At 40.7% G+C, this 23,464-nt stretch overlaps 1 protein-coding gene across 1 annotated transcript in view; it reads left to right on the top strand.

Annotated features, from left to right (window-relative positions):
* The window catches only part of maoa (monoamine oxidase a), a 60,417-nt gene that overhangs the window by 25,190 nt on the left and 11,763 nt on the right, over nucleotides 1–23,464 (top strand). Inside the window, exons 3-6 of the mRNA XM_085766090.1 lie at nucleotides 468–605; nucleotides 17,016–17,120; nucleotides 17,234–17,325; nucleotides 18,395–18,536. Of these exons, the coding sequence (XP_085622216.1) occupies nucleotides 468–605; nucleotides 17,016–17,120; nucleotides 17,234–17,325; nucleotides 18,395–18,536 (477 nt within the window). The remainder of the gene's footprint in view (nucleotides 1–467; nucleotides 606–17,015; nucleotides 17,121–17,233; nucleotides 17,326–18,394; nucleotides 18,537–23,464) is intronic.

Genomic DNA, 23,464 nt, shown 5'->3' with positions numbered 1-23,464 from the left:
TTTTTGGATCTAAATCCAAAGTGATTAAAATCAGACTCTGTTCTTGTTGGATGTTGAAAATTATGGGGTGTACTGTCTCCATGACGACCACGTTGTCTTCACTGATCCTGGAGTTTCACTCTGACAGGAAGCAGCGTGCGCTTTACATCTGCAAACATCGTTACACATACAATCAAATACAAGACTCTGCACACGGAGCATCTGTAGCATGTATCTGACCCCAGATCAGTGTGTTAGTGTGTGTGTCTGTGTGTGTTTATAGTATGTGTGTCTGTGTGTGTGTGTGTTTCATGTCCTTGTATGAGCTCACAGACAGACAGATGTTAGCCAGCGCTGGATAAACAGCCAGAAATGTGTAATGTAAATGATCTTTTTTATCATGTTTGACTGTGTGTGTGTGTCTGTGTGTGTGTGTTTCTGTGTGTGTGTTTGTGTGTTTGTGTGTTTGTGTGTGTGTGTCTTTTCAGAATAAGGAGACAAAGTGGGTCGATCTGGGCGGGGCTTACATCGGACCGACTCAGAACCGCATCCTCCGATTGGCCAAAGAGTACGACATCGAGACGTACAAAGTGAACGAGCAGGAGAGCCTGGTGCATTATGTCAAGGTGAGTGTGTGTGCGTGCGTATGTGTGTGTGTGTGTGTGTGTTTACAATATTCTCCCGCGAGCTTTGGCCGATGTGAAGTCCGTGACAGATGCAGAACACAATCCAGATGTGTCCTTCAGTTTCAGCTCTGCAGCGGGAAGTTGTCGATAATTTCCTGAACGCAACACAACACAACACAAACATCCTTAGGGACGCAGCACAGGAAATTCTTCTTAAAGGGATAGTTCAACATTTTTAGCAAATTGGCCCATTGCCATAATCCCTATAGTCATAGCAGTAGGTTTGTTACCTTTAATTGTCGGTGCAAGCTATTTTTAGAACGGCGGAGCAGAGCCGTGAGCTGCTCAGAGCTACACTACGGAGGCTCATTATGGGATTTCTTGGTTTCCCTTGATCAAACTCATCAAATACACAATCCAGCAACTCCACAACGCTCTGGTGGACAAGTTGTGACCTGCACATTCACCACGCTATGAGATAATAACACAACGTTACCAGACAGAGTTGTTTTAGAGGGAAATACATGCTAAACCGCTGATGCGCGTTGCCTTCAGGGACAGTTTTTCATCAAGCAGTCTCTGTATTTCCCTCTAAAACAACTCTGTCTGGTAACGTTGTGTTATTATCTCACAGCGTGGTGAATGTGCAGCTCACAACTTGTCCACCAGAGCGTTGTGGAGTTGTTGAATTGTGTATTTGATGAGTTTGATGAAGGGAAACCAAGAAATCCCATAATGAGCCTCCGTAGCGTAGCTCTGAGCAGCTCGCGGCTCTGCTCCGCCGTTCTAAAAACATCTTACACCGACAAATAAAGGTAACAAACCTACTGCTACGACTATAGGGATTATATGGCAATGGGCCATATATTTGCTAAAAATGTTGAACTATCCCTTTAATCCTCCCGACATGGATCGATCAGTGTCGATCAGTGTTGATATTCATCAGCTCCACTGCAGTAAATCCAGTTTGTCGTGAGGAGGATTCGTCACGTCGGTCCTGAGCTGATGAGACGTGACGGCTTCTTGACAGACGCATCACAACATCACAACATCACAACATCACAACGCTGCTTCACCCCGAGTGTTTCTCTGAGAAGACGTTAACGTGAACGCTCAGGAGGAGGGAAAAAGAAAAAAAACGTGTCCTCGCCGCGACTTCCTCCTCCATCATGTCTGCCCCCCCCCCCCCCCCTGCTCTCCATGCAGCATTAGCGGCTGGAGATGCTAATCTTGGCCTGAGGGATCTCTGTAATGCAGTTTCTCTTTTCTCTGAGTGGTTGAAAGGACGGGCAGAAGCAAACAAAAGAAGGGAGGAAGAAAGAAAGAAACGCTGCTGAGGCCATCCACATCTCTCTCTCTCTCTCTTTCTCTCTCTGTGTCTTTGTTCTCCTTATTCTTTGTTCTATATCTCATTAGCGTGGACGCACCGCTGTCCTTAACACAGTTGTGTTTCTCCACCTGATTTGATTTGCTGCCGCTGCCATGTTCCCTGCTCTAAACCAACCCTACTGTAAATCATCGGTCTTGGAAACTTTATATGTGTGTGTGTGTGTGTGTGTGTGTGTGTGTGTGTGTGTGTGGGCCCTTATCTCAACATAGACTGTGTTCAAGTCAATAAATGTCAACTTCAGAGATGGACTTTGAGCTTCTGGCCTCAGGGAGTGCATGGACACACAAAAAACTCACACATACAAACACAACTTTCACTGAATTACATAGAAAGCTGTTTGTAATGTACACTACCCACTATCCCCTGCACGTACAAGGAAGGAGGAGGAGGCTCAATATTTGACAGTATGAAGGTAGATGTTTGTGTTTAAGCTCCATACAGTATAAAGGTAGATGTTTGTATTAAAGCTCCATACAGTATAAAGGTAGATGTTTGTATTAAAGCTCCATACAGTATAAAGGTAGATGTTTGTATTAAAGCTCCTTCAGAATAAAGGTAGAGGTTTGTGTTAAACCTCCTTCAAAATAAAGGTAGATGTTTGTGTTAAAGCTCCATACAGTATAAAGGTAGATGTTTGTGTTAAAGCTCCATACAGTATAAAGGTAGATGTTTGTGTTAAAGCTCCATACAGTATAAAGGTAGATGTTTGTGTTAAAGCTCCTTCAAAATAAAGGTAGATGTTTGTATTAAAGCTCCATACAGTATAAAGGTAGATGTTTGTATTAAAGCTCCTTCAGAATAAAGGTAGATGTTTGTGTTAAAGCTCCTTCAAAATAAAGGTAGATGTTTGTATTAAAGCTCCATACAGTATAAAGGTAGATGTTTGTATTAAAGCTCCATACAGTATAAAGGTAGATGTTTGTGTTAAAGCTCCATACAGTATAAAGGTAGATGTTTGTATTAAAGCTCCATACAGTATAAAGGTAGATGTTTGTGTTAAAGCTCCATACAGTATAAAGGTAGATGTTTGTGTTAAAGCTCCATACAGTATAAAGGTAGATGTCCATGTGTAGTGTGATTATAAAGCAGCTCTAGGTTCTATATTAATACTGTGAAAGTATCAAAGCCTCAGTCCACAGAGAAATGCACACAGCCTGTATTCAGAAACTGAGCCTTAAAACCAGCCGTCAGGACTTCCTGTCACTTTGTGATGTCACAACTAAGCCCCGCCCCCTCACCACCACCTGGACCCATCATCCAACAACTTTGCAGGATTTGTGGTTTCTCTGAGTGTTTTATTCTGAAATCTGCTCGGTTTTTATTGAATCCTTCACTCACAGAGACCAGAGAGCGCTCTCTCCTCCTCTCCTCTCTTCTGATTGGCTGAGGGGACACAGATGTTTGATGCCGTCGGCTGATTGGTCCCGTTTGCTTGATATTTCCTCTCCACATGAATCAAGGCTGAGTCGTGGCTTCTGCTCTCACCACCGTGTGTTCAGCGCTGATGCACCACTGACCTACTTCACTGCTGCTGTGAAATGTCACCGTGACGACGGTCGGTCGGTCGGTCGCTGCAGCAGCTGCACACTGAGCCTCCGCATCCAGCCAGCTCCTGTGTCTCCGTGGCGACTATCTCTGCAAGATCCACTCAAAGACCCATGACACATACACACACACACACACACACACAGTGCACACACTTGCACACTCGCCTCTCGTAGCTTCCTGGCTGGTTTCCATGGCGGCGTGCCTCATCAAAAGCTGCTCACCCGTATCACTGTCAGACTGTGTGTGTGTGTGTGTGTGTGTGTGTGTGTGTGCAGCTCCCACAGCTGACTCTGCAAAAAAAAAAAACACTGAGTAATGAATCTTCACCACATGAACTGGTTTAATGATAAAAGGTTAAAGCTGCTGATTCTTTTATGATTAACAGAAAACCATAAAAAAACAAAAAAACACACAAACCCATCAGTGTGAATTGATCCTGCGTGATAACAGTGACGCAGTCGTGATGTCATCATTTCAACGCCTCAGCTGTTTAAAGGGATAGTTCAACATTTTGTCAAATTGGCCCATTGCCATAATCCCTATAGTCATAGCAGTAGGTTTGTTACCTTTACTTGTCGGTGCAAGCTGTTTTTAGAACAGCGGAGCAGAGCCGTGAGCTGCTCAGAGCTACGCTACGGAGGCTCATTATGGGATTTCTTGGTTTCCCTTCATCAAACTCATCAAATACACAATCCAACAACTCCACAACGCTCTGGTGGACAAGTTGTGAGCTGCACATTCACCACGCTATGAGATAATAACACAACGTTACCACACAGAGTTGTTTTAGAGGGAAATACAGAGACTGCTTGATGAAAAACTGTCCCTGAAGGCAACGCACATCAGTGGTTTTGCATGAATTTCCCTCTAAAACAACAGTCGGTGATATTACCACTTGTTTTAGAGGTAAATTCATGTAAAACCGCTGATGCACGTTGCCTTCAGGGACAGTTTTTCATCAAGCAGTCTCTGCATCTCCCTCTAAAACAACTCTGTCTGGTAACGTTGTGTTATTATCTCATAGCGTGGTGAATGTGCAGGTCACAACTTGTCCACCAGAGCGTTGTGGAGTTGTTGGATTGTGTATTTGATGAGTTTGATGAAGGGAAACCAAGAAATCCCATTAGCCTCCGTAGCGTAGCTCTGAGCAGCTCACGGCTCTGCTCCGCCGTTCTAAAAATAGCTTGCACCAACAATTAAAGGTAACGAACCTACTGCTATGACTATAGGGATTATGGCAATGGGCCAATTTGCCAAAATGTTGAACTATCCCTTTAACACACAGCGGTCATCAGGTCTTTATTCAGCAGGAAACCGATCTGAACCTTTGATCTGTAGCTCCAACCTCCTTAAAGAGACGACGTCTGTGCTACAGGGATCAATAAAGTTTAAATAAAGAGTCACAGCAGGAAAAAAAACTGAGACATTGCATTATTACATAATTCAAAATGTTGCACAGAAAGCTGATTACGCGCTGATCAAACTGCACAGTACGCAGCAAAAACATCATATATTGATAATATTGATGTGATGTTTTTCGTCCTTTTTTACATGAAAACATGATTTGTTGTCCAGGGCGTCTCCGTAGCAACACAACACTGATGGTGCTGATGATGCACAACAATGTTGATGAGACACATTTTTACCTTTTTATCAGAAAGAACTGCAGCTCCTGAGATTTGGCTTTTGACCTCGGCCACATAATGAATATTATTACATTATAATAATATTATTTTTTAAATTTGTAAGTGGAGATCATGAGAATGAGACTTAATCGGCTGTGATTTGGTTAAAAAGACAGTTCAGACACAGGAGATTAGTGGAAATGTTAGTATTTATCAGTAAAATGTTGTTTAAATGTTTGGTTTGGTCAGTTTCAGTCTGTTGTGGCTCAGTAGTTGAGCGTCTGTGGGGTCATAGGTGTCCAGGAAGTGAGCAAAACAAAGCCGGTGGATAAGGATTTCTTAGAAAACAGGAGTTTAATGATTTCACAGTGGGACAGAGTGATTGACAGCTGCAGAGACCAAGATTTAAAACCCTCAGTGAGAGAAAGGTTCACAAACTGAATGAAAAACCTTTGTAAGTGAGATCAGCTGATTTCTAAAAAGTTTACAGAAAGTTTCTGCTGCAGGACAAAACAAGAAAGAAAAACAACAACAGAATTACAAAAGCATGATGATATAACCGGAGATCCAACTAAAGAGATTAGAGGTTGGAAGTTTCAGAGTCAGACAGCGGGGGGACGAGACGTTCAAGTTCTGAAAGTCTTCTGTAATTAATTAAATTTGTTGATGCTCAGTGGTGGAAGGTCAGTGTTTATCACAGGCCTGGGATCAGGACACGTCAATATTAAACCACTGCAAGTCAAACCAGACCAAACCAGATCAGACCACGACCCTTCACCACTGTAAAAACCCAAAATCTTACCAAGAATATTTGTCTTATTTCTTGTCAAAATGTCTCATTTCTGGTCAAAACTAATCCCTTTCCACTTTAAATAAGACTCATCACCTAAAAATGTATTTGTTTTTAGATCATTTTCACTTGTTTTAAACAAATTCTCACTTGAAAAAAGTAGAAAAATCTGCCAGTGAAAGCAAGTTTTTTGTGCTTGTAATAAGAAAGAAAAACTTGCTCCACTATCAGATTTTTCTACTTATTTCAAGTGAGAATGGACTTGAAATAAGTAAAAAGTGTCTAAAAACAAGCTACTTTTTAATATGATGAGTCTTATTTTAAGTACAATGAGATTTGTTTTGACTAGAAATGACATTTTGACTAGAAATAGGACAAATATTCTTGGTAAGAGTTTGAGTTTTTGCAGTGCACTTCCTGTCACCTGCAGTTTGCAACATGTCGTATCTGCTCTGAGATCAGCCAACTGTACAGTAGTCTGAACTTTAGCAACAAAGGGAATCAGAGCTGCCAGTGATCTTAACATGTATGACAGTGACATTTCTTCACAGCGTGTGAGCCGAGCCTCTGTGTGTGTAATAATTAGAGCTATAGCTTTCGACCGAGCCGCGTAGCTAATCAGCTTTAGCAGAGGCAGATTGTAATCCAGAGGGCCGGGCCAGCAGCGCCGGGACTTTCTTATCGGCAAACTACCGGCTAACAGGCAGCTGCAGCCCTCAGCTCTCAGCACAGGATTTATTAATGAGCCGTCGCTATCGGAGATGGGGGAACAGACTCTGATTAAGTACTGTCTCTGCTTATCAGAGATTGAGAAACAGCACAGGATCGTCTCAGGGCGGCCGGGGCCGAGGCCGAGGCGTGTTTGTTTGCACGTTCGCAGGCAGCACCGAGTCTGGACACCAGTTGCTTTCTGTGCTCATCATCATCATCATTGTCGTGTCTGTATATATGGAAGGAATTAGGTTTATAATAGAGACGAGGGGGGTAAACATCTTTAGAGAAGACGGCTATAAAATGATTTATATGAATGTACCAAATTTATTTTACAGGCTTACAGAGGTTTAATGGTTTATTTGCACAAGAAAAAAAAAGGTATGTAGTGCACAAACCATAGAGATACAGTAGATCACATACAGTGGAGGAAGAGGGGGAAAAAACAGAGAGGTTAAGTGAAGCCTCCACCCATAAAATATCACAAAACTTAAAGAAATTCACAAATTACAAAGATCTAAACACTGCAAATGTGAAAAAGGTAACAGGCCAGCAATTAGATATTTGTTTTAGCACCTTTCGAACATTTCTTTCCAAGATGAAAGTACCTATACTCCAAAATATTGCACCTTTAAATTGTATTGGAAATTGTCTTAGCGGTGTGCTAGTAAAACATTCAGGAGGATGAAGATGTAAAGCTTGTTGAGTTAAATCAGAGTGAAGCTCTGAGTTTGTTCTAAAATAATCCTTTTATAGTTTTGCTATAACATTCTTATAATGTTTTTGAGCCGAATCTGAGCCCATAGATGATTAAAAGTGATGCTTTCACATGAACACATCTATAACCCAGTGCTGTAGTTATATGATTCTTAAAGGGATAGTTCAACATTTTGGTAAATTGGCCCATTGCCATAATCCCTATAGTCATAGCAGTAGGTTCGTTACCTTTAATTGTCGGTGCAAGCTGTTTTTAGAACGGCGGAGCAGAGCCGTGAGCTGTTCAGAGCTACCCTACAGAGGCTCATGGGATTTCTTGGTTTCCCTCATCAAACTCATCAAATACACAATCCAACAACTCCACAACGCTCTGGTGGACAAGTTGTGACCTGCACATTCACCACGCTATGAGATAATAACACAACGTTACCACACAGAGTTGTTTTAGAGGGAAATGCAGAGACTGCTTGATGAAAAACTGTCCCTGGAGGCAACGCGCATCAGCGGTTTTGCATGAATTTCCCTCTAAAACAACTCTGTCTGGTAACGTTGTGTTATTATCTCATAGCGTGGTGAATGTGCAGGTCACAACTTGTCCACCAGAGCGTTGTGGAGTTGTTGGATTGTGTATTTGATAGGGCTGACCCAAAAAATTTGAAGCTTCGAAGCTTCGTTCGTTGCCATGGTAATCGATAATGAAAGTCTGTGATCGTTTTTTTTCCCCCTCCTTTTTCCCTTTTTGACAGCGGTTCTCATTACATTACATCACATTACGGTTACATTAAAATGAGTAGGCGACTTGGCATCCTGGAAACCTGCCTGATTTTGGAGATATGCAGTGTTTGTTTGCCATTACCTTCAGACGTCAGACGTTACGTTACCGCCGAAGCTTCAATTAAAATCGATTTTATGTCCGCGAAGCTTCGATTATCAAAATATGATAATCGGGTCAGCCCTAGTATTTGATGAGTTTGATGAAGGGAAACCAAGAAATCCCATAATGAGCCTCCGTAGCGTAGCTCTGAGCAGCTCACGGCTCTGCTCCGCTGCTTTAAAAACACCTTGCACCGACAATTAAAGGTAACGAACCTACTGCTATGACTATAGGGATTATGGCAATGGGGCCAATTTGCCAAAATGTTGAACTATCCCTTTAATCTAAAAGTCATAATAACCCAGTGATATAGAAACAGCAGCTGTGTGATGGTACTCTCTCTGACTCTGCTGCTGCTCGCTGATGTGGACGCAGATGCTGCCGTGCATCCTCCTCCTCCTCCTTCTGTATTCACTTGGCTGCCGTCACCATGGCGACAGACCTGTTGTTCCGCGGCAACGACATGACATGACGTTTTGTGCACAGTGAGTGCAGTGGGTGATGTGCTGCTGTAGCTACTGTGTGGGACACTTTGTCCTCTGGGTCCTTCTTCTTGTGTCTAAGCAGCAAAAACAAAAACAACACGACGGACAGAAAACAGAAGGTTCATCGTCACGGTGAAGTGAAACTATCGAGGTTTTTTAGAAACCTGTTGGAGGTGGATGTTCCTGACTGCTGCTGCTGCTGCTGCTGGTGAACTCTGTCACTGTTACTGTTGTAGCCTAGTCGGTATAGATACACTGCAAAAATTCAAAATCTTACCAACAATATTTGTCTTATTTCTAGTCAAAATGTCGTTTCTAGTCAAAATAAATCTAAATATACTTAAAATAAGTATCATCACATTTAAAAAGTAGGTTGCTTTTAGACACTATTGTCATTTTTCAAGCAAATTTTCCACTTTAAAGAGCAAGTTTTTCTTTCTAATTAGGCCTACAAGCACAAAAAAACTTACTTTCACTGGCAGATTTTTCTACTTTTTTCAAGTGAAAATGAGTTTGAAACAAGTGAAAACTGTGTAAAAACAAGTTAAATTTTAGGTGATGAGTCTTATTTTAAGTGGAAAGAGATTAGTTTTGACCAGAAATGAGACATTTTGACAAGAAATAAAACAAATATTCTTGGAAAGATTTTGAGTTTTTGCAGTGTAAAGCTTTTGCCCTCCCATAACCCAGAGTTCATTTCAGGTGAGAGTTGCTCGGATTAAAAAACGCTGACTCAGGGTTGAAGTCCAAACTGTGCTGATATCTTCCCTGCACCAGGAATCATTCATTTTATTTTATTGGTTATATACAACAATAATAACTTTATACAGAGTCTCCACTGCAACATGCCCTTATGTTCCCTGCAGCTCCTCTTAAATCAATAAAATTATAATGATCCTGTTAGAAAATAAGATAGAAATCTATAGCTTTTACTCAGTTCGACTGAAAACATAACGACTTCAAGCTCTTGTTCGCATAACTCTCACACACACAAAAAAAATCAATTCTTTGTCAACACACCAACAACTTTAGTTTTTTTTATTTGCACATTATATAACCTGCATAAACAATTAAAATAGTCAAATTAAACATTGTGCAGGAGAGGTAGAAGCCAAAAAAGGCTCATAAAAATACAGCGGTGCTTCAAAGTAAGAAGACAATACAGAAATTCATAACATAAAAAAATAGAAAAGAAAGAAAGACAAATTAACATAGAAAAATGAAAGATACTGAATACAAAAAAAACAAAAAACAATTTACATAATGAAAAAAAAAAGACTTAAAACACAAACAGCTTCTTTCTTTCTACTCTAGGTCAGGAAATTCTGAGCATTTTTAATTGAAAATGAATCGTTAAATCGATTTCATTAAGCTTCACATACACACTGCCTATAGAGGTCATTCATTATCTACAGACTCTTCTATAGACTGAACTTAAAGCACTAAATGTTCCCTGAAGCTTCTCAAACATCCTGTCCCTCTGTTATTTCACAGCGTCGGCCGCCTTCTCTTATAGACGAGTTAATAACATCTGTTTATCCTACTGTCTGATGGACTGGAAACAAAGAGCGTTAATTATTTGTTCCCCTTTGATAAAAACCTATTGTACAACTTAAATAAACCGTATTTCGTCTTCTCCCCACTAGTTTCATCTTCCTACATTAACACTTTATTCAACATAGGGTCTATATCTGGACTGACATTGCTGTAAAAATGACACTGAGTGTTATTTTTATACAACAAAAAGTCACGTTTCAGGTGGTTTCTTTGGACCCTTTGATAATCCACCACTGTCTGATATATAAGCAATAATAATAATAAAACTGACACGCTTGGTTTTGGTTCTTTGTACTCAACTTTTCCTGAGATAAAAACTTTCAAAGTTCAAACCTGCACATAGAGCACACAGGGTTTTGTCTCCATTAAAGAGATAAGCGCAAACGTTTGACATTTTGATGGATTTGCGTTGACACCTGCTAACCAGGGTGAAATATCAAAACATAAAGAAAGCGCACAAATGGAAATAAATATAAACACTTCACCTCAACCCTGCAAAAAAACAGACACCTTTCACACTGCAAAAACTCAAAATCTTTCCAAGAATATTTGTCTTATTTCTTGTCAAAATGTCTTAATTTTAGTCAAAACTAATCTCTTCCCACTTTAAATAAGACTCATCACCTAAAAATTAACTTGTTTTTAGATCATTTTCACTTGTTTCAAACTAATTTTCATTTGAAATAAGTAGAAAAATCTGATAGTGGAGCAAGTTTTTCTTTCTTATTACAAGCACAAAAAACTTGCTTTCACTGGCAGATTTTTCTACTTATTTCAAGTGAAAATTAGTTTGAAAGAAGTAAAAAGTGTCTAAAAACAAGCTACTTTTTAATGTGATGAGTCTTATTTTAAGTATAATGAGATTTGTTTTGACTAGAAATGACATTTTAACTAGAAATAAGACAAATGTTCTTGGTAAGATTTTGAGTTTTTGCAGTGCAGATCTAAACCTGTGAGTTTATGAAGCCAGATAACAGCAGGTGAAACGACGTGCACATGTGCAGTCGTATTAAAGACGATTAAACGAACAAGTCCAATTAACAGAGAAAATAAAAACTCATTGAGCCGTTTTAACGTCGGTGCGGTCAGGAAGGAATCTCCCCATAAAAACCAGTGAATTACATAACAAGCCAAAATGAGATGCTTTATGTAATGAGAGGTCATTATTGGCTCAGCGGTGGAGCAGCTCGAGCCAATACAACAGGACGAGAGTGATCCCAGAAAAAAAAAACAGCATCCACTGTGAGAGCTGAGAGCACTCGCACAAAGGCATCATTATATGGAGCCGCTCTTTGTGTCTTTCAGGGGGAAGCTGGAGTTTAATGGGGTTTAAAACAAATTTACCCGTCAATCTAAATGTCAATGATGTTACGCCAGAGAGACCATGCATGGCTGCAGCAACACACACGCATGAATGGACCGCTGGTTCCTGGTTGTAGGCTACTCTGCTGAGAGGTGGTTTACTAGAAAGCAGCAAAAAACATGATCTTCAAAATACTGTGTGCACTGCAAAAACTCAAAATCTTTCCAAGAATATTTGTCTCATATCTAGTCAAAACTAATCTCTTTCCACTTAAAATAAGACTCATCACCTAAAAATGAACTTGTTTTCAGATAATTTTCACTTGTTTCAAACTAATTTTCACTTGAAATAAGTAGAAAAATCTGATAGTGGAGCAAGTTTTTCTTTCTTATTACAAGCACAAAAAACTTGCTTTCACTGGCAGATTTTTCTACTTATTTCAAGTGAAAATTAGTTTGAAACAAGTGAAAATTATCTGAAAACAAGTTATTTTTAGGTGATGAGTCTCATTTTAAGTGAAAAGAGTTTAGTTTTGACTAGAAATTAGACATTTTTACAAGAAATAAGACAAATATTGTGCTTGTAATAATAAGAAAAACTTGCTCCACTATCAGATTTTTCTACTTATTTCAAGTGAAAATATCCTTAAAAAAAGCTAAAAAGTGTCTAAAAATTTACCCGTCAATCTAAATGTCAATGATGTTACGCCAGAGAGACCATGCATGGCTGCAGCAACACACACACGCATGAATGGACCGCTGGTTCCTGGTTGTAGGCTACTCTGCTGAGAGGTGGTTTACTAGAAAGCAGCAAAAACGAGATCCTCAAAATACTGTGTGGGACTCAGAATGAGATTGACATTATTATCTAAATCAAACTTCGAACAATCTCTGTCTGATACGTTTGGGCGTCAGGCCTTCCTGAGTAAGTCAATTAATGGATAAGATAAGATCAACTTTATTTGTCCTTAGCAGGAAATTTGTGTTGGGCTTGGCTGCTGGAACAGCTGCTACTACACATTACATGGACACAGAGTACACATGGTGTGCACGTCGTACGACAAGTTTTCACAGTAGTTGAAATGAAACATCATGACAGTGACAGGATCTTAAAGGAGAATTACGGCCATTTTTGACCCCTAAATCGTTTTGGGGGAGCAAAAAACGCGACTAAAATTGATGCAGGCAAACCGGAGTTACACCATGGCTACACGGCGCTAGCAATAGCGACAATGCTAAACTATGAGGGCAATTCTTTCAACCACAACAAAGACTCAGAAACAATCAAATATCTCTGTTACATGACTGGAATCCTTAGAGACACCACTGAACTCATATAGTGTAGAGTATAAACAGTATAAACTCTGTGTTTTTGCATGTAGTCACTCACCTCAGATAGCCGAACTCTGAAACATCCTGGAAAGACATTACTATCCGATCGCAGAGCGCCTGCTCCCCGCCACAGAAACAAACACTTTTTCCTTGTTGTGATGATTTCTTTACAAAAATAAACAGTCGGTGATATTACCACTTGTTTTAGAGGTAAATTCATGCAAAACCGCTGATGTGCGTTGCCTTCAGGGACAGTTTTTCATCAAGCAGTCTCTGTATTTCCCTCTAAAACAACTCTGTCTGGTAACGTTGTGTTATTATCTCATAGCGTGGTGAATGTGCAGGTCACAACTTGTCCACCAGAGCGTTGTGGAGTTGTTGGATTGTGTATTTGATGAGTTTGATGAAGGGAAACCAAGAAATCCCATGAGCCTCCGTAGCATAGCTCTGAGCAGCTCACGGCTCTGCTCCGCCGTTCTAAAAACAGCTTGCACCAACAATTAAAGGTAACGAACCTACTGCTATGACTATAGGGATTATGGCAATGGGGCCAATTTACCAAAATGCTGAACTATCCCTTTAACGATGGCTCAGGGACGATCTGAACTTCCTAGTACTGTGTGTGCTGTAACAATGCCACTCTGTCTTTTGCGTGTTTGGGATTGTTTCCTTGTAGTACGGTTTGTTGGTCCCGGTCTCTTCAAGGTTGTGTTACTTTCTACATCAACCATCCTCAAAGTGCACTTGCTTGTTCCTCTCTAAAACATGTCCGCCCGCCCTCGTTGCTGTAATCTAGAGAGAACTAAGACACAGAAAGCCTGGACACTGCAAAAACTCAAAATCTTTCCAAGAATATTTGTCTTATTTCTTGTCAAAATGTCTCATTTCTAGTCAAAACTAATCTCTTTCCACTTTAAATAAGACTCATCACCTAAAAATTAACTTGTTTTTAGACAGTTTTCACTTGTTTCAAACTAATTTTCAATTGAAATAAGTAGAAAAATTTGCCAGTGAAAGCAAGTTTTTTGTGCTTGTAATAAGAAAGAAAAACTTGCTCCACTGTCAGATTTTTCTACTTATTTTAAGTGGAAAATTTGCTTGAAAAAAGTGAAAAGTGTCTGAAATCAAGCTACTTTTTAAATGTGATGAGTCTTATTTTGAGTATAATGAGATTTATTTTGACTAGAAACGACATTTTGACTAGAAATAAGGCAAATATTCTTGGTAAGATTGAATTTTTACAGTGTAGTTTTGTTTCTGCCAGTGACAATAAGGAATCAGTTTGCATCGGTTCAGAGCTCTGAGGCCTGTTGGTCTTCTGTGGTTGTGAGCAGTGACTCAACATCCACGGTGGTTAGAAGAGTGTGTGTGTGTGTGTGTGTGTGTGTGTGTGTGTGTGTGTGTGTGTGTGTGTGTGTGTGTTTTCCAGCTGCTTGATGTTGCTGAGCCACATCAGGCCTGTCCTGAACATAAACAGGAAGTGACGGTTTAATGAAACGGTCTTTGACTCAGGCTCAGTGCGGCTGTCATTGATCATCAGGGGGATTCTCAACAACACGCTGATGTATTTTTGGAATAATGTTGAAAAGAGGCTGTTGATTTGATTTGGTTTCTTATAGGAATCTTTGAGCATCAGAAATCTAATCGCCGTCCTTTTCCTGTATGAACATCTCTTTGTTTTATTTTGAGAGATTAGTAAAACTCAGTTGATGTTGAGCCTCTTTGACAAACTCGTCTTTGCCCCCAAACCACAATCATTTGAAAGCAGCAGCAGAAACCAAGTGGATTTACTGTAGGTTTAAAGGGATAGTTCAACATTTTGGCAAATTGGCCCCATTGCCATAATCCCTACAGTCATAGCAGTAGGTTCGTTACCTTTAATTGTCGGTGCAAGCTATTTTTAGAACGGCGGAGCAGAGCCGCGAGCTGCTCAGAGCTACACTATACGGAGGCTCATGGGATTTCTTGGTTTCCCTCATCAAACTCATCAAATACACAATCCAACAACTCCACAACGCTCTGGTGGACAAGTTGTGACCTGCACATTCACCACGCTATGAGATAATAACACAACGTTACCAGACAGAGTTGTTTTAGAGGGAAATGCAGAGACTGCTTGATGAAAAACTGCACGCTAAAAAATGTTGGGTTATCTCTGTAACCCAATTTCTGAGTTATTGGTGTTGGGTTAAATTTTTGCGTTATTTTTCCAGAGTGTAACCCATTTTCAGGGTTATAGGCTATGAATTTAACCCAATTCCTGGGTTGTTCAAGTAATTTGACTTTTTTTTTTTTTTTTACAAGAGTTTACTTTTAATAGGTTTATATTAAAACATAAGGTAATCAATCAAGAAAGTTTTCTTTCTCTTTTGAAGAGGTACTAATGATAAGTAATTGTACTTGGAGGACCACTTAACCACTTTTCAATCTAGGTCTGCAGGGAGCGCTCCAAACTTGTTAACCAGTGACACCACTGCCATTCATTTCTGTGACAGTGGTGTCACTTGGTAGAAAAGTTTGGAGCACTCTCTGTAGTTTTTAACAACCAAACTGTTGGGTTAAAAAAAACAACCTCAATTTTAACCCAACTGCTGGTTTGAAGAAGGACAAACCCCTTTTTTATTTTAACCCAATGGGTTAAGAGAAAAAGAAAAAAAAAAAGAATAACCCAACCCGTTGGGTTAAAATTAACCCAAAAAAGGGGTTTGTCCTTATTTGAACCAGCAGTTGGGTTAAAATTGGGTTATTTTTTAACCCAACTGTTTTTAGTGTGTGTCCCTGAAGGCAACGTGCATCAGCGGTTTTGCATGAATTTCCCTCTAAAACAACTCTGTCTGGTAACGTTGTGTTATTATCTCATAACGTGGTGAATGTGCAGGTCACAACTTGTCACAACTTGTCCACCAGAGCGTTGTGGAGTTGTTGGATTGTGTATTTGATGAGTTTGATGAGGGAAACCAAGAAATCCCATGAGCCTCCGTAGCGTAGCTCTGAGCAGCTCACAGCTCTGCTCCGCCGTTCTAAAAATAGCTTGCACCGACAATTAAAGGTAACGAACCTACTGCTTTATGACTATAGGGATTATGGCAATGGGCCAATTTGCCAAAATGTTGAACTATCCCTCCCGATAGATGCTGCAGGATTGGACCACCACGTCCTGAGGTGTAAATTCCTATAGATGTTAAACAGGTCAGGCTTTGTGTCACATTCCTGTGCAGACTCAGTAGGAGGCCAGAGATAATCCTCCCTGCTTCTGCTTCTGGGTTCCTGGTTTCTGTCCCCGTCTTCCTCTGACTCGCCCTGGTCCACATCCAACAACCTTTAACTGAACCTAGTTCTCAGAAAAACCAGCCAGCACACAGTTTAATGTGAAATGTGCCACGCCAGAGAGTTGATGGCACGGTGCCTCCACCACACACACATACTGGTGAATGAGTTGTGTGGTTGTGAAACAGAGCAGTCAGTAGTTCCCTAACACAGGTGTGTGTGGACTCTTATCGTGATTGATGACTCTGTGGATCTAAGATATTTCACAACGCGCCGAGCTGCTGCTCTAGTTTAGTCATTATGACTAAGCACAATGGAGGTCGGCTCAAAGTCGACTGAGGCAAGTTTTCAGGAGTAAATGCCAAAAAATCTACCTGCACTGCAAAAACTCAAAGTCTTTCCAAGAATATTTGTCGTCAAAATGTCTCAATTTTAGTCAAAACTAACCTCTTTCCACTTAAAATAATACTCATCACCTAAAAATTAACTTGTTTTTAGATATTTTTTACTTGTTTCAAACTAATTTTCAATTGAAATAAGTAGAAAAATCTGCCAGTGAAAGCAAGTTTTTTGTGCTTTTGCTGCTGCTTTGTTTCCCTTTTTCACCCTGAAACTGTAGAAAACTAAAATAATACACTGATAAAAAAAGAGTGTTTCATGTTTAACTTTATGTCTTTTGCAGATCATTTCATCTTCCACATCTTCAACTGTTCACATTAACAGACATTTTAAACCATCAATGTCAATCAGCAGTTGTGCAAATAGTCTATGATATTGAATTATGATCCATGTGGATGAAATGTGTCCAACAGGGGAAGTCGTACCCGTTCAAAGGCTCCTTCCCTCCCATGTGGAACCCCATCGTCCTGTTGGACTTCAACAACCTGTGGAGGACGATGGACGAGATGGGGAAGGAGGTAAAGCTCTCACTCTCTCCACACGTAGCTTATCGTCTTTATTAAATTTGTTTGTCGCTCGCTGGCTCATCCTCCTCCTCTTCCTCCTCTTCCTCCTCCTCTTTGTGTTTCAGATTCCCAGAGAAGCTCCGTGGCGAGCTCCTCACGCCGAGCAGTGGGACAAGATGACCATGCAGCAGCTGTTTGAGAGGATCTGCTGGACCAGGTGCTACAGTCAGACTCACTGTCAAGTCAATGGACCTTCATGTGTTGGGTCTCCCATTGTTGATGTTAATGTTAAAGGGAAACGCCAACATTTTTTAAATTACATATCTTGCCTCACTGATAGACACCATCCTTTCGACTGTGCGTGCAGTAACAAGGGAGATAGAGCCGTATCGCCCGTAATTAGCTTAGCTTAGCTTAGCAAAGACGGTTTATTTTGATTCAAGCTAGCTACATCGAGGGTAGGTTAGCTTCCTATTTCAAAGTAAAAGCACTTCTGTATGTAAAGGGTAACAGGTGTTTTATTTTGCGAAAGCAACGTTAACCGGAAGTAACCGGAAGTGCGTTGGTCACAACGGCTAGCTTTAGTAGTGCTGGAGCTGATTTCATTTTAGCTCTAAACTCTGTAAATATATCACTTTATCCACATTTCAAACATGTTTAGGTGAGAAAGTAGCCGTTTAGATCAGCAGTGTGTCGTTAATTTGTCTAAATTCCAGCTGTTTACAATTTTGTTCGGACGAATTTGGCGCTACTCAAGCTAGCCGTTGTGACCAACGCACTTCCGGTTACTTTCACAAAATAAAATACCCGTTGCCCTTTACATACAGAAAACCATGACGATAGAATTTGTGCTTTTACTTTGAAATAGGAAGCTAACCTACCCTCGATGTAGTTAGCTTGAACCAAAATAAACCGTCTTTGCTTGAACCCTCCGTTTTGACCGATCTCGTCCCGTTAGCGGCATTTGACCGCTCAAGATGCCTTACCGGAGAGTTTTGTCAGCTCTGAGACGAAGATCGGCCCGCCGGTTTCCGTTTAGAGTTGCTGAAGAGTTTCTCTGATGACTTTAGGTGGAGGCAGGCTAACACTACCTATACACTTCCAGCGTTTGAGCTAAGCTAATTACGGGCGATACGGCTCTATCTCCCTTGTTACTGCACGCACAGTCGAAAGGACGGTGTCTATCTGCTGGTCATGGACTCGGGAGTGAGGCAAGACACGAAAAAGAAAAATGTTGGCGTATCCCTTTAACCCATTTTCTCTGTCTCTTTCCCTTCGTCTCCCAGCACCGTCCGCCGCTTCGCCACGCTGTTCGTCAACGTGAACGTGACGTCTGAACCCCATGAGGTGTCGGCGCTGTGGTTCCTCTGGTACGTGAAGCAGTGCGGAGGAACCATGAGGATCTTCTCCACCTCTAACGGAGGACAGGTGGGTCTGACGTTTTCTAAGAGGACCAACATGGCCGACGGCCTCAGTAGTAGGGCCCTATAAAATCCGTTTTATTTTTTCCCAAATTCCTTTTTTTTCCGTTTTAATTTTTGGAAATTCCGTTTTGCTGTTGTAATTTTTGGGAAATCTGTTTTTTTTTTACCTTTTACTCTTTATTTTACTAGCAAAAAGAGTGCGCTTTTAATGTTAGTAACTAAAATGTACAAAAATTAAATAGAAATTACTTTAAATTTATTGAGGTAACAAACAAACAACACTTTGCCTCCATACCTTAAAGGGATAGTTGAACATTTTGGCAAACTGGCCCATTGCCATAATCCCTATAGTCATAGCAGTAGGTTTGTTACCTTTAATTGTCGGTGCAAGCTGTTTTTAGAACGGCGGAGCAGAGCCGTGAGCTGCTCAGAGCTACGCTACGGAGGCTCATGGGATTTTTTGGTTTCCCTCATCATCAAACTCGTCAAATACACAATCCAACAACTCCACAACGCTCTGGTGGACAAGTTGTGACCTGCACATTCACCATGCTATGAGATAACACAACGTTACCAAACAGAGTTGTTAAGAGGTAAATGCAGAGACTGCTTGATGAAAAACTGTCCCTGAAGGCAACGCGCATCAGCGGTTTTGCATGAATTTCCCTCTAAAACAACTCTGTCTGGTAACGTTGTGTTATTATCTCATAGCGTGGTGAATGTGCAGGTCACAACTTGTCCACCAGAGCGTTGTAGAGTTGTTGGATTGTGTATTTGATGAGTTTGATGAGGGAAACCAAGAAATCCCATGAGCCTCCGTAGCGTAGCTCTGAGCAGCTCACGGCTCTGCTCCGCCGTTCTAAAAACAGCTTGCACCGACAATTAAAGGTAACAAACCTACTGCTATGACTATAGGGATTATGGCAATGGTCCAACTTGCCAAAATGTTGAACTATCCCTTTAAAGCTCATCAAGTGTTTATTGTAGGGATCAACGTTTTGATCGCATTGGATCTTCGTCAGGATCCTCTGGTAGGACGTCGTAGACCTTACCTTGACCCCGTGACCTCACCTCCAACCCGGTCGGACTCGGGCCCAGTTGTCTGACGTCCTCGGGCCGAGCTCGGATCGTATTCGGCTGTTTATTACGCGGTCCGACACACACTGTGATGCCTCGTCGTATCGTGTATCAGTTTGACCTTTCTGCTTCACGTCGGTTCAGTTTTCAGCTGCAGACTCAGACGCTGCCTGACACTCAGATTCTTTCACCTTGGTTTCCTTCCCCGATCGTCCCGGCATAATGATGAGTCGGGACAAAGGCTTGTTTTCTTGGAGCGCTCTCACTTTTTAAAAGCTGAGTGGCCTTGTTGCTGCGGCGACCGAGGAACTGGCCCTGTTGTTTCTGTAAACAGACGGCGGTGCGGTCCGGGTCTGGTGTCACACAGCCGTGCACATGCACTTCTTTATGAACAGCACACACACACACTGCAAAAACTCAAAATCTTTCCAAGAATATTTGTCTTATTTCTTGTCAAAATGTCTCATTTCTAGTCAAAACTAATCTCTTTTCACTTAAAATAAGACTCATCACCTAAAAATTAACTTGTTTTTAGATAATTTCACTTGTTTCAAACTAATTTTCACTTGAAATAAGTAGAAAAATCTGACAGTGAAAGGAAGTTTTTTGTGCTTGTAATAAGGAAGAAAAACTTGATCCACTATCAGATTTTTCTACTTATTTCAAATGAAAATAGACTTGAAATAAGTCAAAAGTGTCTAAAAACAAGCTACTTTTTATTTGATGAGTCTTATTTTAAGTAGAATGAGATGAGTTTTGACTAGATATTACATTTTGACTAGAAATAAGACTTTTTAAAAATAAGACTCAATATTCTTGGTAAAATATTTGATTTTTTGCAGTGCACACACACCCACCTGAGCTGTCGTCTTGTTTAAAGCTGTAAAACGTTGCATCAGCTCGTCTTTCATCAGAGCAGACGAAGCTCAGACTGACCTCGCCGCTGCCTCGCTGCCAAAAACCATTTAGCTTCATTCAGCTGCTAATTTTCCGCCGACTGGCAGGAAAAATTCACCCAAACGCCACGGAGGAATGCACGGCATGTGTTAGCGACCAGGGAGAGAAACAGGCAGACGTCGACACTAACCATATGGAAAAAGTCACCGTCTATTTTTTTTTTTTTTTTTTTTTTTTAAAGTATATTTTTCGGCTTTTTGCCTTTATTTGATAGTGATGACAGTAGAGATAGACAGGAAATGGGGAGGCAGAGAGAGGGGGAATGACATGCAGGAAAGGTCTGCCCGATGCGGGATTCGAACCGGGGACGCCTGCGGCGAGGACTGTAGCCTCTACATGGGGCGGCCGCTCTACCCACTGCGCCACGCACCGCCCCAAGTCACCGTCTATTTAATTTTTTGTGTAGGAGTCGGAGAGCTTTGGCAGCGCCCTCGTCCTCGTCCGCCCCGTCAGTCAGTCAGCAGCTCGAGCTGTGCAAACACATTTTCCCTGTGGTTTAAGGAATTCACAGTGAGCGATGTAGGCAGAACGGAGGATAAAACCGGGATGAATCAACAGATCTGATCGGCTAAGTGAAGGATTTATCAGCTGCTCTGAGCAGAGTCGGTCCAAATAATAATAATGATAATAATAATTTTATTTATATAGCACCTTTCATACATAAAATGCATCTCAATGTGCTTCAAACAAAACATCAAACAACTAAAAACAATATTAATCAACAATCAGAAAGTAATAATACACAGTGATAGACAATAAAACAATAGCAATGATAAAACCCTATTGTGTAATAAGGCCAAGTTAAAAATAAATCAAGTTAAAATAAATCAATTTTTAGGAAGACATTTATAAAAAAAAAAAAGATGCCATACTCAGATTCCTAACTACAGTATATGCTCTATTTAAAAGGAATGAATGAATGAATGAATGAATGAATTTATATTTATTTAAGTGCCATGAACCAATTAAGGCCCCCAGCCTACAGGAGCTTACAAGACACATTTCATATTTAGACAACAAACAAAATCATCAGAGCACAGACAAAACAAGAACCACATGGAATTCACATAAATAATTCCCTTTTTCTTATTGACCAGGCACTTTTTATGAAAGTAGCTATAGTAAAGACTTCTTTTCTGAAGAACCATTCCAACTTTACCTCATCATCAACCCAAAACAGCTCAGGCTTCACATGTTGTATTTTCTGAAACAAAAACTGCCTGTTCTGGCTTCGTCATATGACGGACAATGAAACACAAAATGCAGTTCATCCTCGATTACATTTAAATTACATAATGTGCATAGTCTTTCCTCCTCAGGTACTGAGTTAAACCGACCTACTGAGTTAAACCGACCTACTTCTGTTGCCAGAGGGAGAATCCCAGCCCTCAACTGGGCACATAAAGATCTTAGTTTAGTTTAGTTTAGTTTATTATCACAGGACAGTGTACAATACCTTTAATCAGTTTTTGAACAAAGAAGAGATGGTTGTACCAGATTTAGCCACTAGGGCTAATTTCCATCTGTAGTCCCAACATAAAACTCACAATACAAATCACAATAAAATACAGTTTGCAGAAAAATACAGATCACAGTAAAATGCAGGAGAAACCCAAGACATAGAACAACACAGGTGAACTCTTGGACGGCACAGAGGCAACACACACACCGCCGCACAAGTAGCCACATGGACAACAGGGGGACAACATTGAAAACACAGACGTACATCTCCTCATTCAGAGTGGAGGAACACAGAACACCAAAAAGGAAATTGTAGGCAAAGTGCAAAGTGCTTATAGCAGCAAGATGTTGATTGTCATACACTATGTGTGGTGGACATATCAGTACAGTAACTGTGTAGTGGACAAAGTGCAAAGTGCTCATAGCAGCATGATTATTCACAGTATTGATAGTAATAAATAAAGTAATAATAAGTAAAACATGAAAGTGGCCACAGTGGCAGATGTAACACCAACGATGGTAGTTCTCAGTTACAAAAAATAAAAAGTTACCAGCTATGGTAATCTCTTGGATCTATCCAATGGCAAAGTCACATAGGGTTCTGAACAATACACATTTTTCAACTGGCAATAGGTTCTGAGCTTGGGTTTACAACAATGCAAACCATTAGTGAAAATACAGTATGCTGTTGATCGGGATGTTTTAAGTCGATTTTTGAAAATAGAGAGGGTTTCTGCCCCGCGAATTAGTTTAGTTTAGTTTATTCGTTTAAAGCAGAAGTAAGCAATCCGGTCGTTTTGGCTAATGCTGCGTTCCAGGCAGGCTTTTGAAACTGTAAATTACAGCTTCAAGTCACAACTTACGACTTTGTAGCGTTCCAGGCAACCCACTCGTGTTTTTCCGACCTGTTTTACCTGTGAAAGTCACTATAACGGCCACTCGTAACTTCTGACCCGTGAAGTCGTACCAGAACTGGTACGACTTCACGGTCGGAAAAACATGAGTTACGAGTTGCCCTGAACGCACTATAACATCTTGTCAGCCGATGGAGTTAGCAGCCCCCGCCCTCGTCATGGATCTATTGGTCCTCGTCCCTACATCACCACATTCAGGCGCATCCCTTGGCTGCACACACAGAGAGGACTGCCCCTTTATGCCGTTCTCTCTCCTCATTGGATAAAACTTGTAGGATACGAGAAAAGTTTTCTCCTCGGCTCAGAGCAGAGCAGAGTGACTGACAGACCCGTGTTTCGGTCCAAACACTCTATGTAAGTGATTGCTGTCGGAAGATACTGTATAACTATTTAAGACTTATATTAACACAAAAATATCGCTTACTTCTGCTTCGATTTTTGAAAATAGAGAAGGTATCTGCCCCGCGAATTTGAATTAGAAGCAGTGATTGATTGACAGCTTCTCTCTCTCTCTCTCTCTCTC

The sequence above is a fragment of the Trachurus japonicus genome, chromosome 21 (genome assembly GCF_045865225.1).
Source record: "Trachurus japonicus isolate A0001 chromosome 21, Traja_1.0".
Lineage (NCBI taxonomy): Eukaryota > Metazoa > Chordata > Actinopteri > Carangiformes > Carangidae > Trachurus > Trachurus japonicus.
This window is presented reverse-complemented; position numbering and strand designations above follow the sequence as displayed.